At 44.7% G+C, this 14,568-nt stretch overlaps 1 protein-coding gene across 1 annotated transcript; it reads left to right on the forward strand.

The window, feature by feature from the left end:
- Positions 1–23: 23 nt before the first annotated feature.
- LOC110503711 (WD repeat-containing protein 20) lies at positions 24–6,180 on the forward strand. The gene is made up of 4 exons (XM_021582185.2): positions 24–960; positions 1,651–1,833; positions 3,090–4,457; positions 4,671–6,180. The coding sequence occupies exons 1-4, from the start codon at positions 487–489 to the stop codon at positions 4,716–4,718; spliced, it is 2,073 nt and encodes a 690-aa protein (XP_021437860.1). The 5' UTR covers positions 24–486; the 3' UTR covers positions 4,719–6,180.
- Positions 6,181–14,568: the final 8,388 nt, after the last annotated feature.

A 14,568-nucleotide genomic window follows, 5' to 3' on the forward strand; every position in this document is an offset into this window, starting at 1 on the left:
AGTTGAATTGCCCATACACACTATTCTGAATGGAGCTCCCATCTCTCTGAGGTCTACGCAGACTGCACTGAAGGCCTCCTTCAATTTGTGAGTTGTCCTGATAATGTTATCCGGAGGTTGCTGCAAACTGATGAAAAACCTAGTCAAAACCCTAGTTGAATATTATTTGCTAGTTCATGATGGTCAGCCAGAGGGAAGAATACCAACGCTTTAAATCACCTCATTCCACACATCAGTAGCCAAGCTGCAGCTCCTCATTACAGATGGATAGCGACTGCGCAGCGCAGGTGGCCGACACACAAGAATTTGCAGCACCACTCGCACTATTCGATGGGGTGCGCGCGCCCCGGGCTGCCGATAACTAGATAATCGTGACCAATGATTTATGACGCTTGAAGAGGGTCTCTCAATTTGTTCACTGAATAGCAGTCTTTTAAAATGCGTTTGAAGACCCATTAATTTATTGGATCTACAGGCTCACTAACTATGCCCGTCGCTCCCATTTTCATTGTAGTTTCGATAATTATTTCCAGGTCAAAATTTCAGTTTCCTGTGCGGCTTGTTAGTAGGCTACTAAAAATGGCCGGTGATGGAGGCGCTCTGAAGGATATCAATGAGATTAAATCCCAGTTCAGGACTAGAGAGGGTTTTTACAAACTGCTGACCCTCTCGGATTCACAACAACGAGGCGGACTACCTCGGGGTCTGTCCGCAGGTACCACGGTGGGCCCCGGGGGTGGACCGGGTTCGATACCCGGTGGTGGTTTAGGTCTGGTGCAGGGGCCCGGAGCTGCCTCCTCCTCCAGTGCCGCAGCCAACTCCTCTCCGGCGGGCTTCCTCCCTCCTGTCAGGGTCTCCATGGTGAAGCTTCAACCGGAGGACCCGAGTGAAGAATCCGAGAGAGTGTGTTTTAACATCGGAAGAGAGCTTTATTTCTACACTTACACAAATATCAAGAAGGTAAGTTGAATAACGGCGTTGCAAGTAATGAATAGACGACTGAGATGTATTATAAACTAACGTTAGCCAATTTGCTTTAGTTTGGTGTAAACTCGCCTATTTTCTCGGGTGGCAGTAGCCGCAATGCCCCAGATTATTTTGCTCTAGTAGTTTTAATCCAAATAGCATATCCAGTAAAATCGTGATCACGTTATTTTGAGACAATCAAGTCGTGCATTCATTATTGTTTGCTATTTTTATTTCCATTTATTTAACCTTTATTTAACTAGTCAAATCAGTTAAGAACAAATTCTTGTTTACAATGACGGCGTCCGTAGACCACATAAAATGTTACATTTCAGAAATACAGTTGCAAGAATGTAGCTGCATTGATGTTGCAAGTAGCGCGTTTTTTTTTATAGCAAATGTTTGCATCCGGTTTTACACAACAATCAATCGTAGTTTGTAATGCAAAAATGCCTCAATGGGGGGATCTTAATATACAACAATTATTTCCTCAAATATTCTATACTCAAAATGTATTTTAAACATGTACCAAATTGAACTTTCACAAAGGGGACAAACACTGAAGTAGAACACAGAAACAGGGAAACATTTTTGAAAAGGTTCTGTTGGATGAACAAACCTTCACCTGTTCATTTTAAAAGCTGCTTGCTCCTAACTCTCTTCCCCTCGGTGTTGTCTGTGTAGGCTGTGGACCTCAGTAAACCCATAGACAAGCGTATCTACAAGGGCACCCAGCCCACCTGCCATGACTTCAATCAGTACTCTGCCACAGCAGACAGTGTGGCCCTCATTGTGGGCTTCTCAGCAGGCCAGGTTCAATACCTGGACCCCATTAAGAAGGAGACAAGCAAGCTCTTCAATGAGGAGGTGTGTCTGTCTGTCTGTCTGTCTGTGTCTTAGTGTGTGTATTTGTCTGTCTGTCTGTCTGTCTGTGTCTTTGTTTCTGTGTGTGTTTGTGTGTCTTTGTTTCTGTCTGTGTGTGTCTTTTGTTTCTGTCTGTGTGTTTGTGTGTTTCTGTCTCTGTGTGTGTGTCTTTGTTTCTGTGTGTGTTTGTCTGTTTGTCTGTGTCTTTATCTGTATGTGTGCGTCTTTGTGTCTGTCTTTGTCTGACTGTCTGGTCTGTCTGTCTGTGTTGGGAGGGCGGGTTGAGCTATAGCCTATATCTGTGTTGCCATTTGCTTTATTTCATTGGAATATTTGGAAAAATGCAAATACTTTTTCAAGAGCTCTTTTTTTTTTAAGTACTGCCTGCCTTCTTGGAGAATGATGTTTTTAAAGGCCCAATGTAGCCATTTTTATATAAATATCAAATAATTTATGAGTAACAATTTAAGTACTTTACTGTAATTTCCATTAAAATGGAAATTTTAAGAAGCAAGAATGTTGCTAGTGAAACTGAAAACAATCTGTTATTGACAGAGGGTTTGGAGCTGTCTTTGTTATTGGTTTATTAACTCATTTACAGAATGCTGATGTCACCATGGACATGCAAACCTGCTGATTAGAAGGTCCTGTGTAGATTGTATTTTCAACCAGCAGCTATCAGGAATTAACACTGATAACATTTTTCATCAGCTGTTGTACAATATGATATTCAAAACAGAATTTTGACTGCACAGGGACTTGAATTAAATTCAGATGATGGAGTGTGATGATAAAGAGTACTTCTCTTTGCCTTTGCTTGGTTTCTCCTCTAAGTCAATGAACCTCCTCCGGCGCACTGGATCTAAATCCACTCTCTCTGCTGTTCTATCTCTGTCACAGAGCTCAGATATTCCAACATCCCTCACTTTTATCTGGTTGTCCGGACAAACCCTAGTCCTGGACTTAAAGCACTTTGAGTGGAGAATCTCCCTTGAACATGCTTCTTTGTCCAGGACTGTAATCTATGTCTAGGAAGCCGACCCATAGTCTTTCACTCCAGATGTCATTTAGGCTGTTGTTTTTTTAACACTAGTTTATGAGGACATATAACCTCTAACAGTTCAGATATTAGTTACAGTTGTTGTGACACCTGGCATCGTCTTTCAGATAAATCTCTTACCACTGTCACTGAACATAGCATATAAGCTTATCAAATGTACCAGTGTTGCTAATATCAAATTCTTCATGTTGCCTTTCAGAGGATGATAGACAAGTCCAAGGTGACCTGTCTGAAATGGCTGCCCAAGTCCGAGAACCTGTTCCTGGCCTCTTACGCCAGTGGCCACCTCTACCTCTACAATGTGGAGCACCCGTGTGGCACCGCCGCCCCACAGTACTCCCTGCTCCGCCAGGGCGAAGGCTTTGCAGTCTATTCCTGCAAGACGAAGACGCCCCGAAACCCGCTGCTGCGCTGGGCCGTGGGCGATGGAGGCCTCAACGAGTTTGCCTTCTCGCCAGACGGTGTGCATGTGGCGTGTGTGGGCCAGGACGGCTGCCTGCGCGTCTTCCACTTTGACTCCATGGAGCTGCAGGGCGTGATGAAGAGCTACTTCGGCGGCCTGCTGTGCGTCTCCTGGAGCCCCGACGGCAAATACCTGGCCACAGGCGGTGAGGACGACCTGGTGACGGTATGGTCGTTCGCAGAGAGCCGCGTGGTGGCCCGGGGACATGGCCACAAGTCCTGGGTGAACGTGGTGGCCTTTGACCCCTTCACCACCAGCCTGGAGGACGAGGAGCCCATGGAGCTGAGCGGCAGCGAGGAGGACCTACAGCAGGGGCCGCTGCACTTTGGCCGCGTGCGCACGAGCAGCACGCTGTCACGCCTCTCCCGCCACAGCTCCAAGGGAGGCTCGCCCTCCGTCACCTACCGCTTCGGCTCGGTGGGCCAGGACACCCAGTTCTGTCTGTGGGACCTGACAGATGACGTGTTGTACCCGAGGCTGCCCCTGTCCCGTGCCCTCACCAACACCTTCGGCCCCACCATCCCTCCCTCGGTCAGCAGCACCATCAACAACACTACAGGTGGAGGGGTCATAGGAGGGGTTGAGGGCCACCACCACCCCACCACTAACCCCCACCAGCCACCCCCCATGCCCCTGCCACTCCCCCGCTCCCTGTCGCGCTCCAACTCCCTCCCCCACCCCGCCGTGGCCAACGTCTCTAAGGGCCAGAGCACGACGGAGGGCGGAGGAGGGAGCGGAGGGGGCAACGCCACCCCCTTCAGTATCGGCCGCTTCGCCACGCTCTCTCTGCAGGAGCGTAAATCAGACAAGTCTGGAGGGAGCGGCGTGGGCGGGGAGAAGGAGCACAAGCGCTACCATAGCCTGGGAAACATCAGCAAGAGCAACGACAAGATCAACGTAGCGCCACGCAGCAGTCGCCTGGACGCCGCCAAGGTCCTGGGCACCACGCTGTGTCCGCGGATGCACGAGGTGCCCCTGCTGGAGCCCCTGGTGTGTAAGAAGATCGCCCACGAGAGACTGACCGTGCTGGTGTTCATGGACGACTGCATCATCACCGCGTGCCAGGAGGGCCTCATCTGCACCTGGGCACGGCCGGGTAAAGTGGTGAGTCCTGCGCCCAGCGTCCGTAACGCTATGGTAGCAAAACATCTATCAATGAATAATGCTCTTTAGGCTGTCCTATCAGCTTTTAGTTTACTAGTTTATACTCCAAGTTATTAGAAAGGACCTGAGGGTATTTATGGATTACTTGCCATGAGTCTAAACGTTCTTCCTTCCTTTCTCTCCTTCCCTGATGCTGCCTGGCCCCTCATCCAGAACTTGACAGCACAGAACGGGAACTCGCCCAGTGGCACGGTGGTATAGCTGGAAGTGGAACTTTGCACCCCTCACCAAACCCCCATCATGGCTGAAGAGGGGCCAGCATCTGCACCGTATCATCCCAGTATTGACCCCTGATGTATTCCCTTGCCTCTCACCGCTTCTCTTTGGGAAGACTACAAAACAAAAACTGGGACCGTCCCTCTTTTCCCAGAAGCATAGAGAAGGCCGACTCCTCTCCACCCTGCAAACACGAAAGTAATTGTATTTTATTTATCTTATCTCAAGACTGAAGTAATTTATATTGTAAATAATACGAATACTCTATCAATACTGAGGACAAAGAGTATCAAAATATTGACTCAAGCGAGTGGAAAAAAATAAAATATTACTATATGAAAATCCTATATTGTACATAGCGACACAGTTAACATTGAATGTCTGCAGTTAGGGACCTGAAGATAGTGTTTTTGTGTGATAGAGTTCCTTGATTTGTCGTGTCTCTTGAAGCAAACTGGTTTGTCGATGGAGATGGACGCATTTAGGGTCTCCGGCATCAAAGACTTCACCCTTGTGCAGTACGGAGAGCAATCTTCCTATGGCTGCTACTGTTACTCTTCAGCTGAGACTGTCCGCTCCCAATGATACTTGTTCCCAACATTACTGCACAGTGACACACCGTACGCTTTCAAGCAGTGTAGCCTCCATTAGCCTCCATTCCCCCTCACACCTGTAATGCCTCTTGCAAGATTTTGCACATTCAACATTGGTCATTTTAGCCCACAAAAGGAATCTGGAGGCAATTTGTCCTGTGATTTTCCTTTTAATTGACATGGCTTTTATTTCATGTCATTTTAAGCTACTGATTCTACTCGGCTGTATTATTTGTGGATTATTCTGTGTTCGTGACATCCATGATATTCTACCAACCTGGATAAATGACAATGATCAGTGGGTCTTGCATCAAACCATTGTTTTACCTAGAAATGAAATTTCATGTGTGGGATTTGAGGTTCGGTATGCTGAAAGGCATGCGACTGACATGAGTCAAAGCTACCGGTGTAAACACCAGACTGGAAATGGTGGTGGACCAACTACAACAATTTGTAAAGAAGTGACTGTGTTTAGGATCTGGCCAGTTATGATAACTGTTGATAATGGTATGTACACTGAAGACTACCCATTATATTAGTGTGTTAATGCCCTAATAACAGTCATGTGAAATGGCAGAAGGTGACACTAAAACCATCAAATAATTTACTGTACACCCGCTGAAGGCCTTTTTCAATACTGCAAGAGAATGGGAACTAACCATTTTATTCCAGGGGAAGAAAATCCATTCCATTTGTTTTTCTTTTTGACCGTTTACAAACCATAGCATGTCATGTCTTAAATTCAGTGTGCATTATACACACACACACTTACACCTGAGGTGGCAAATTATATCACAGTATTAAGTTTGTATGTAGGGGGATCTGTTATTAAAAGTCTAAACCCAAATGCTACATGTTACTCTCCGGGCTCTTGCACTTTAATCACAAAATATAGTACTCTTGTCATCAAAGTTAAGTTTTTCATGACTTTGATAGGTGTGCAGCTGTATGACAGAACGCAAATAGTTTCTTGAACATTGAAACCCTGTCATGATTGTTATCTTGGGCCTCTTTCATGGCAAATGTTGAGTCGAAAGTATGCCAGAGAATGGTCATTTATAGAAAGAGAAATATGTAGACAGATACTTGCGTTTGACAGACAGGCTTGCGTTTGAGTTTGCAATGAGTTTTTATTTCACTGAGCTGTAAGATGGAGTCCAGAGAAATTACATTGAATAGGATGAAAACCGTCTCTTGCTCAGACAAGGTAAGCAGAGAAACAAACCACCGTATGCATCATGACTTTCAGTACAAATAACATCCGTTGTTTGGAAAACACTTCACATTACCTATGCATAACTATAAAGGAGTAACCTATGGAGTAATCAAGTAGTAAGTAAATACAGTCACGTAGTAATGTTTGGTAATACAAGTGTATGAAGAACATCATGAAAAGTGTGAAAGTTCACTTTAGCATGTCATTAAGGGACAAGTAGAAAATTACTGGGGGGATGTCCAACTCCAGGTACCTCCCCATATACAATGTTTACGACCACAAATAACTGTAGCGACCCTGTGTTTATAAGCGTGGATATCGACTTTACCACTACCAGCATGCTTTTGTGGCGCAGTTGATGCCACGCACCGCTAAGGTAGAGGGTTCGCCGACCACCACCGACGAGCTCACTCTCTCTCTCTGCCTGTTTAATTACACTACGATCAGAGCCAGCTGCAGATGATCAGCTAGGGGTAAATAAGATTTTCAAAATGTAAATGCTATATAATTATATGCTATGCATTTTCCAACAACACATTTCTGTGCCAATGCCCCAAACAACCAAAAAGCAAAGCATAGCATACTCGATTACCGACTTTGGGCTCTTCAAAATCATGGTTTGCGTTTACAACACCAAAATCAAATAGACTATGTCAATCTCGACAAAAATCAAATACATCCCTTCCTACCTTGTACCCAGTATCGAAGGCTTGACAATCTCAGAATATCAGTTGTTGGTGTTTGGAAAGAGATCTGCTACAATTCATCAGTTTGAATGCAGGAATTAAATTAGAGTGGAGTGGACGAATGTGCGCAGGTAGGCTATAGGAGATTTTTGAAGTAGCCTAATCAGATTAAAACATGGTACTGGGCACAGCACATATTTTCAACGTGGAGAATTGGGTAATATCAGGTAGAAACGTTGATTAATCAGATTCCAACCTATTTTCACCCCTCAACTGCTAAAAGTTTGTTGAATTCCCAATGTGTTATCACTATGCTTTCAACCATCTAAAAAACACAACCAAATTCCAATAGAAAATCATTGTAAAATGTTGTTTATTTAAGTAGAACTGAATGTGTTATCACTGTTCTTGATCTAATAGCACAACCAAATGACCTGGATTGCAGAAAATGTAGATTTCATTAAAGTACATGGTGCAAGTGATCAATGCCTTTGAGATTTTGTGCAGATTATTATAACAATTGAAGATTTTTACAGACCTGCTGAATTGTGTTTGGTGGTTAGCGCAACCAAATATAAACATTTGAAGGAGATGTATCTTCTGATTGGATAGCTCCATCTGTGCCACTGAGCCTGGCTTTAATTCCAGTTTGTCTGCAAATTAATAATTGATTTGTTGGATTCACATCTCATATTCAACCAACATCTAAATTGAGGAATATGACTACATTTTAAATGTACTTTAAATGCAGTTTGATTTGATCCTATTCTTTAACTTTTATTTTTGGTTGATGTGAATCCAACATATTTTATACAAGGTTTGTCTATGTTGAAATTACTTGCCACCATGACATAATCCTGTGTTTGAAATTAGTTATCCTCAAAGCAACAGTTTACGTTGATGACTTTCTTCAAATCCAATGTATTTTCCACATAGATTACAAATCACAATACGTTGACAAATTACGTGAAAACAATTTGACTCCAATGCATCCCACAGTTGTGTCAAGTTGCCTGGATGTCCTTTGGGTGGTGGACCATTCTTGATACACACGGGAAACCGTTGAGTGTGAAGAACCCAGCAGCGTTGCTGTTCTTGACACACTCAAACCGGTGCGCCCTGCACCTGCTACCATGCTCAGGCACTTAAATATTTTGTCTTGCCCATTCACCCGCTGAATGGCAAACATACACAATCCATGTCTCAATTGTCTCAAGGCTTAAAAATCCTTCTTTAACCTATCCCCTCATCTACCCTGATTGAAGTGAATTTAACAGGTGGCATCAATAAGAGGCCATAGCTTTCACCTGGATTCACCTGGTCAGTCTATGTCATGGAAAGAGCAGGTGTTCCACATTTTGTCAAATTATTCATTTTGTGTATGGTTTCCTAGAATCAAGGGTGGCTCAACTTACCCTTTTAGCCAAACTTACCCCACTCTCCCCTGCACCATGGACACATGTCCATTTTATATCAAATTTGATGTGTCAATCTGTCTGTTATATGTGTTGCTTGTGTGCACCACGATGTGTGCATTTGTGATGCTCTGGACTGGATACTGGCCACTTTTGGGATTGGGAGACTGAGGACTGTCATGTTATTCACAGCCCTACAGGGGGCACTCTACTAACCTTCCCCTCGGCAAGGTGAGTCTCACACAAGCTCAAAGTACTTTTATTTATTTTAAAGTTGTCAAAACAATCAATTCCTTAGATACATTTTCAAAAGGGTGAATTAACTATTTGGGAAATTTAGCTGTGGCCAATATTACACAATGCTTGAGACACTACCCTCCGTATTATTGGCCAACGTACAATCATTGGAATACAAACTGAACAATGTAAGATTAAGACTATCCTACCAACGGGATATTAAAAACTGTAACGACGACACATAATATAGAGATGGCTGGCTTTTCCAGGTAAGACGAGGAGCGAGGGTGTGTGTCTATTTGTCAATAACTGCTGGTGGGCGATGTCTAATGTTAACGAAGTCTCAAGGTATTGCTCGCCTGATGTAGAGTACCTCATGATAAGCTGTAGACCACACTATGTACAGAGAGAGTTGTCATCTATATTATTCATAGCCGTCTTTTTACCACCACAAACCGATGCTGGCACTAAGACTGCACGCAACGAGCTGTATAAAGCCCTAAGCGAACAAGAAAATGCTCATCCAGAAGCGGCGCTCCTAGTGGCCGGGGACTTTAATGCAGGCAAACAAATCTGTTTTACCTCATTTCTGCCAGCATGTCACATCTGCAACCAGAGGGGAAAAACTCTAGACCACCTTTACTCCACACACAGAGACACAGGCAAAGCTCTCCCTGGCCCTCCATTTGGAGAATCTGACCATAATTAAACTCAGCAAAAAAAGAAACGTCCTCTCACTGTCAACTGCGTTTATTTTCAGCAGACTTAACATGTGTAAATATTTGTATGAACATAACAAGATTCAACAACTGAGACATAAACGGAACGAGTTCCACAGACATGTGACTAACAGAAGTGGAATAATGTGTTCCTGAACAAAGGGGGGGTCAAAATCAAAAGTAACAGTCAGTATCTGGTGTGGCCACCAGCTGCATTAAGTACTGCAGTGCATCTCCTCCTCATGGACTGCACCACATTTGCCAGTTCTTGCTGTGAGATGTTACCCCACTCTTCCGCCAAGGCACCTGCAAGTTTCCGGACATTTCTGGGGGGAATGACCCTAGCCCTCACCCTCCGATCCAACAGGTCCCAGACGTGCTCAATGGGATTGAGATCTGGGCTCTTTGATGGCCATGGCAGAACACTGACATTCTTGTCTTGCAGGAAATCACACACAGAACGAGCAGTATGGCTGTTGGACTTGTCATGCTGGAGGGTCATGTCAGGATGAGCCTACAGGAAGGGTACCACATGAGGAAGGACTATGTCTTCCCTGTAACCCATAGCGTTGAGAATGCCTGCAAAGACAACAAGCTCAGTCTGGTGATGCTGTGACACACCGCCCCAGACCATGATGGAAACTCCACCTCCAAATCAATCCTGCTCCAGAGTACAGGCCTCGGTGTAATGCTCATTCCTTCGATGATAAACGCAAATCCGAACATCACCTCTGGTGAGACAAAACCGCAACTCGTCAGTGTAGAGCATTTTTTGCCAGTCCTGTCTGATCCAGCGAAGGTGGGTTTGTGCCCATAGGCGACATTGTTGCTGGTGATGTCTGGTGAGGACCTGCCTTACAACAGGCCTACAAGCCCTCAGTCCAGCCTCTCTCAGCCTATTGCGGACAGTCTGAGCATTGATGGAGGGATTGTGCATTCCTGGTGTAACTCGGGCAGTTGTTGTGGCCATCCTGTTCCTGTCCCGCAGGTGTGATGTTCGGATGTACCGATTCAGCTCGGTCAGCTGTCCGTCCTGTGTCCCTGTAGCGCTGTCTTAAGCGTCTCACAGTACGGACATTGCCCTGGCCACATCTGCAGTCCTCATGCCTCCTTGCAGCATGCCTAAGGCACATTCACGTAGATGAGCAGGAACCCTGAGCATCTTTCTTTTGGTGTTTTTCAGAGTCAGTAGAAAGGCCTCTTTAGTGTCCTAAGTTTTCATAACTGTGACCTTAATTGCCTACTGTCTGTAAGCTGTTAGTGTCTTAACGGCCGTTCCACAGGTGCATATTCATTAATTGTTTATGGTTTATTGAACAAGGATGGGAAACAGTGTTTTTAAATCCTTTACAATAAAGATCTGTAAAGTTATTTTGATTTTTTTAAATTATCTTTGAAAGACAGGGTCCTGAAAAAGGTCTGTTTCTTTTTTTATTGAGTTTACATGTTTCAAACATACCACTGTAGTCCCTGTGCCCAAGAAAGCAAAGGTAACCTGCCCAAATGATTACCTCCCCTTAGCACACACGTTGGTAGCCATGAAGTGCTGTGAAAGGCTGGTCATGACTCACATCAACACCATCATGCCAGACACCCTAGACCCACTCCAATTCACATACTGCTCCAACAGATACACAGATGACACAATCTCAATCGTACTGCACACTGCCCTTTCTCACCTGGACAAAAGGATCACCTATGTTAGAATGCTGTTCATTGACTACAGCTCAGTGTTCAACACCATAGTACCCACAGAGCTCATCACTAAGCTAAGGACCCTGGGACTAAACACCTCCCTCTGCAACTGGATCCTGGACTTCCTAATGGGCAGCCGCCAGGTGGTAAGGGTAAGCAACAACACATCTGCCACGCTGATCCTCAACACTGGGGCCCCTTAAGGGTGCGTGCTTATTCCCCTCCTGTACTCAAATCAAATTCAAATCAAATGTATTTATATAGCCCTTCGTACATCAGCTGATATCTCAAAGTGTTGTACAGAAACCCAGCCTAAAACCCCAAACAGCAAGCAATGCAGGTGTAGAAGCACGGTTCACCCACGACTGCGTGGTCAAGCATGACTCCAACACCATCATTAACTTTCCTAACGACACAACAGTGGTAGGCCTGATCACAGACAAAGATGAGACAGCCTATAGGAGGAGGTCAGAGACCTGGCAGTGTGGTGCCAGGACAACAACCTCTCCCTAAATGTGAGAAAGACAAAGGAGTTGATTGTGGACTATGGAAAAAGGAGGGCTGAACAGAACCCCATTATCATCGACGGGGCTGAAGTGGAGCGGTCGAGAGTTTCAAGTTTCTTGGTTTCTACATCACCAACAAACTATCATGATGCAAACACACCAAGACAGTTGTGAAGAGGGAACGACAACACCTTTTCCCCCTCAGGAGACATGGGCCCTTAGATTCTCAAAAAGTTAGCTGCACCATTGACAGCACCCTGCCCAGTTGCACCACCACCCGGTATGGCAACTGCTCGGCATTGATCGTAAGGTGCTACAGAGGGTAATGCGTACAGCCCAGTACATCACTGTGACCAAGCTTCCTGACATCCAGGACCTATATACTAGGCGGTGTCAGAGGAAGGCACAAAAATGAAAGCCCAAAGGGACATCCAAGTCATAGACTGTTCTCTCTGCTACCGCACGGCAAGCGGTACCGGAGTGCCAGGTCTAGGTCCAAGAGACTTCTAAACAGCTTCTACCCCCAAGACATGAGACTGCTGAACAATTAATAATATGGCCACCATTTACATTAATTATCTATTTAAAAGTCATTTTTCAAATGACCTCGACTAACCTGTACCCCCACACATTGACTTGGTACCGGTACCCCCTGTATATAGCCTTGTTATTGTTATGTCATTTTCTTGTTACCTTTTTTCTTTTCTTTTTTACTTTAGTTTATTTAGTAAATATTTTCTTAACTCTATTTCTTGAACTGCATTGTTGGTTAAGGGCTTGTCAGTAAGCATTTCAAGGTAAGGTCTGTATTCAGCACATGTGACAAATAAGATTTGATTTGATCAATGTTCACCAACGCATTCTGCTTTTCGCCACCCAACTCTTCAAGCCAATAGGTGGTGGTAGTCAGACAATGGCAGCAAAATACCACTGATCCATCCATAGAAGTAGAAGAAGAAATTGGACCGTTCGAGTGGATCAATTTCCCTAAGTCGGTGAACATTGTTGGTCATTGCCTTTCAAAATGTCGACTGCATGAACTTGACAAAAAAACATGTCATCAAAGGTCCTGCAGTTTTTAATGAAGTCACCTTCAAGTTGCTGCAGTTGCTTCTCACTGGCTACCTACACAATGCAGCCATCAGCCTGGCAAGTGGGAGGCACTATTTGTCAACCAATCATTAGGGTGTTTTTAAATGGTGAATCCCAAACCCGCCCCTCACCCCTGCCAACTAGGAGGGCTCCAGGTCGTCACGTGTTTCTGACGAAACTCTGAGGGTGACTTCCAGAGAGTGGTGAGGGGATCAATAAACCCATCGGGTGTGTTCGAGCAGGAAGGCGGAGGAGGAGGAGGAGGAGGAGGAGGAGGAGGAGGAGGAGGAGGAGGAGGAGGAGGAGGAGGAGGAGGAGGAGGAGGAGGAGGAGGAGGGGCACGGTTTACCTACAGCAAGAGAGAGACTATAAGGACACTGCAGACCTGCAAAATGACTATCCAAAATCTAAAACTGACCTTTAACTTTAACTAAATCCTTACCTACTTTGGTCCCGGGGATTCTCACAGATAAAAACTGATATTCACTAATTTCCTTCATCTGCTTGCACTGCCCTCATATTTTCAGGAGTATTGAATTACAAAAAAGTACCCTTCAAGATACACTTAAGTATCTTAAGTACACCTAGTTATTACATTGTACATATGTAGTATTATGTATTACATGTCCTCTGTGGTGTACTAGTGTGTTTAGGTCAGGAGTGTCCATATAGCCTTCTCCCTAAAACAAGGCTCCGTGCAACATGGTTGTGTTGCCGTTGCGGTTTGCAGCTCAGGTGTGTCCGTATAGCCTTTAACCTACAGCAAGGCTCCTAGCAACATGACAGTGTTTCCATTGTTTATAAAAATGTTTAATTGTTTGTAATGTCAAAAATAAACATGAAATAAGCAGCTACAGCGACTTCATGCAGTTGACATGTAGATGCAAGGCAGGCTTGCAACACACTTTGAAAGGCATGACCACAGACAGAATTGATCAGCTCAAACTCCTCCATATAAAGAATAATGTGCTCGTTCGAGCTGATCACTTCTGTCATGTCGGTCACCGGCTTTCAAACTGTGTTGCATTATTGGGGGGGGAAATGTCGGACTTGCACCTTCATGTCCACTGCATGAACATAAATCATGTGACCAAAGGTCATGACATTTTGACTGCAGTCTACTGTTAGTTTCTGCAGTTGCTCTTCACCAACTTCATTCTGCAGCCACCGGCTGGCTACATTGTGGGAGGCTCTAATTGTCAACCAATCATTATTGTCTTTTTGTTTGACCTACATGAACCTGACCAAATACGTTACTGAAACAGGAACCAACTTTGCTGCAATTTGTGTATACAGTGGATATGTACAAATTCATGTGATATTTGGGACTGTCACTAATTGATTGAACAATGTACACACATTTTTATTTCAGTTTGTGCTTGCGTGATATGGGGGTTGGAGGCATGTTTATTTTGACATGATAAAGAAAAACTTTGATAAACAATGACCCCGCCATGTTGATCTGAGTCTTGCTGTTGGAAAACCACATTAGTGTCCGACCATTCGGCTGACACCAAATGCACCTCCCCCAACTTTACTCCAATTTATTCTAATTTCGGTGCCTTCAGCCTTACCACTCAAACGAACACAAAAGACAAAGTTGTGCCTGGGGTTCGGTCAGTTCGATTGAATGTCTGCTACGTTACGTCACGGTTTGTACTGAACGGCACGTTTCC

Source organism: Oncorhynchus mykiss, chromosome 24 (assembly GCF_013265735.2).
Source record: "Oncorhynchus mykiss isolate Arlee chromosome 24, USDA_OmykA_1.1, whole genome shotgun sequence".
NCBI lineage: Eukaryota > Metazoa > Chordata > Actinopteri > Salmoniformes > Salmonidae > Oncorhynchus > Oncorhynchus mykiss.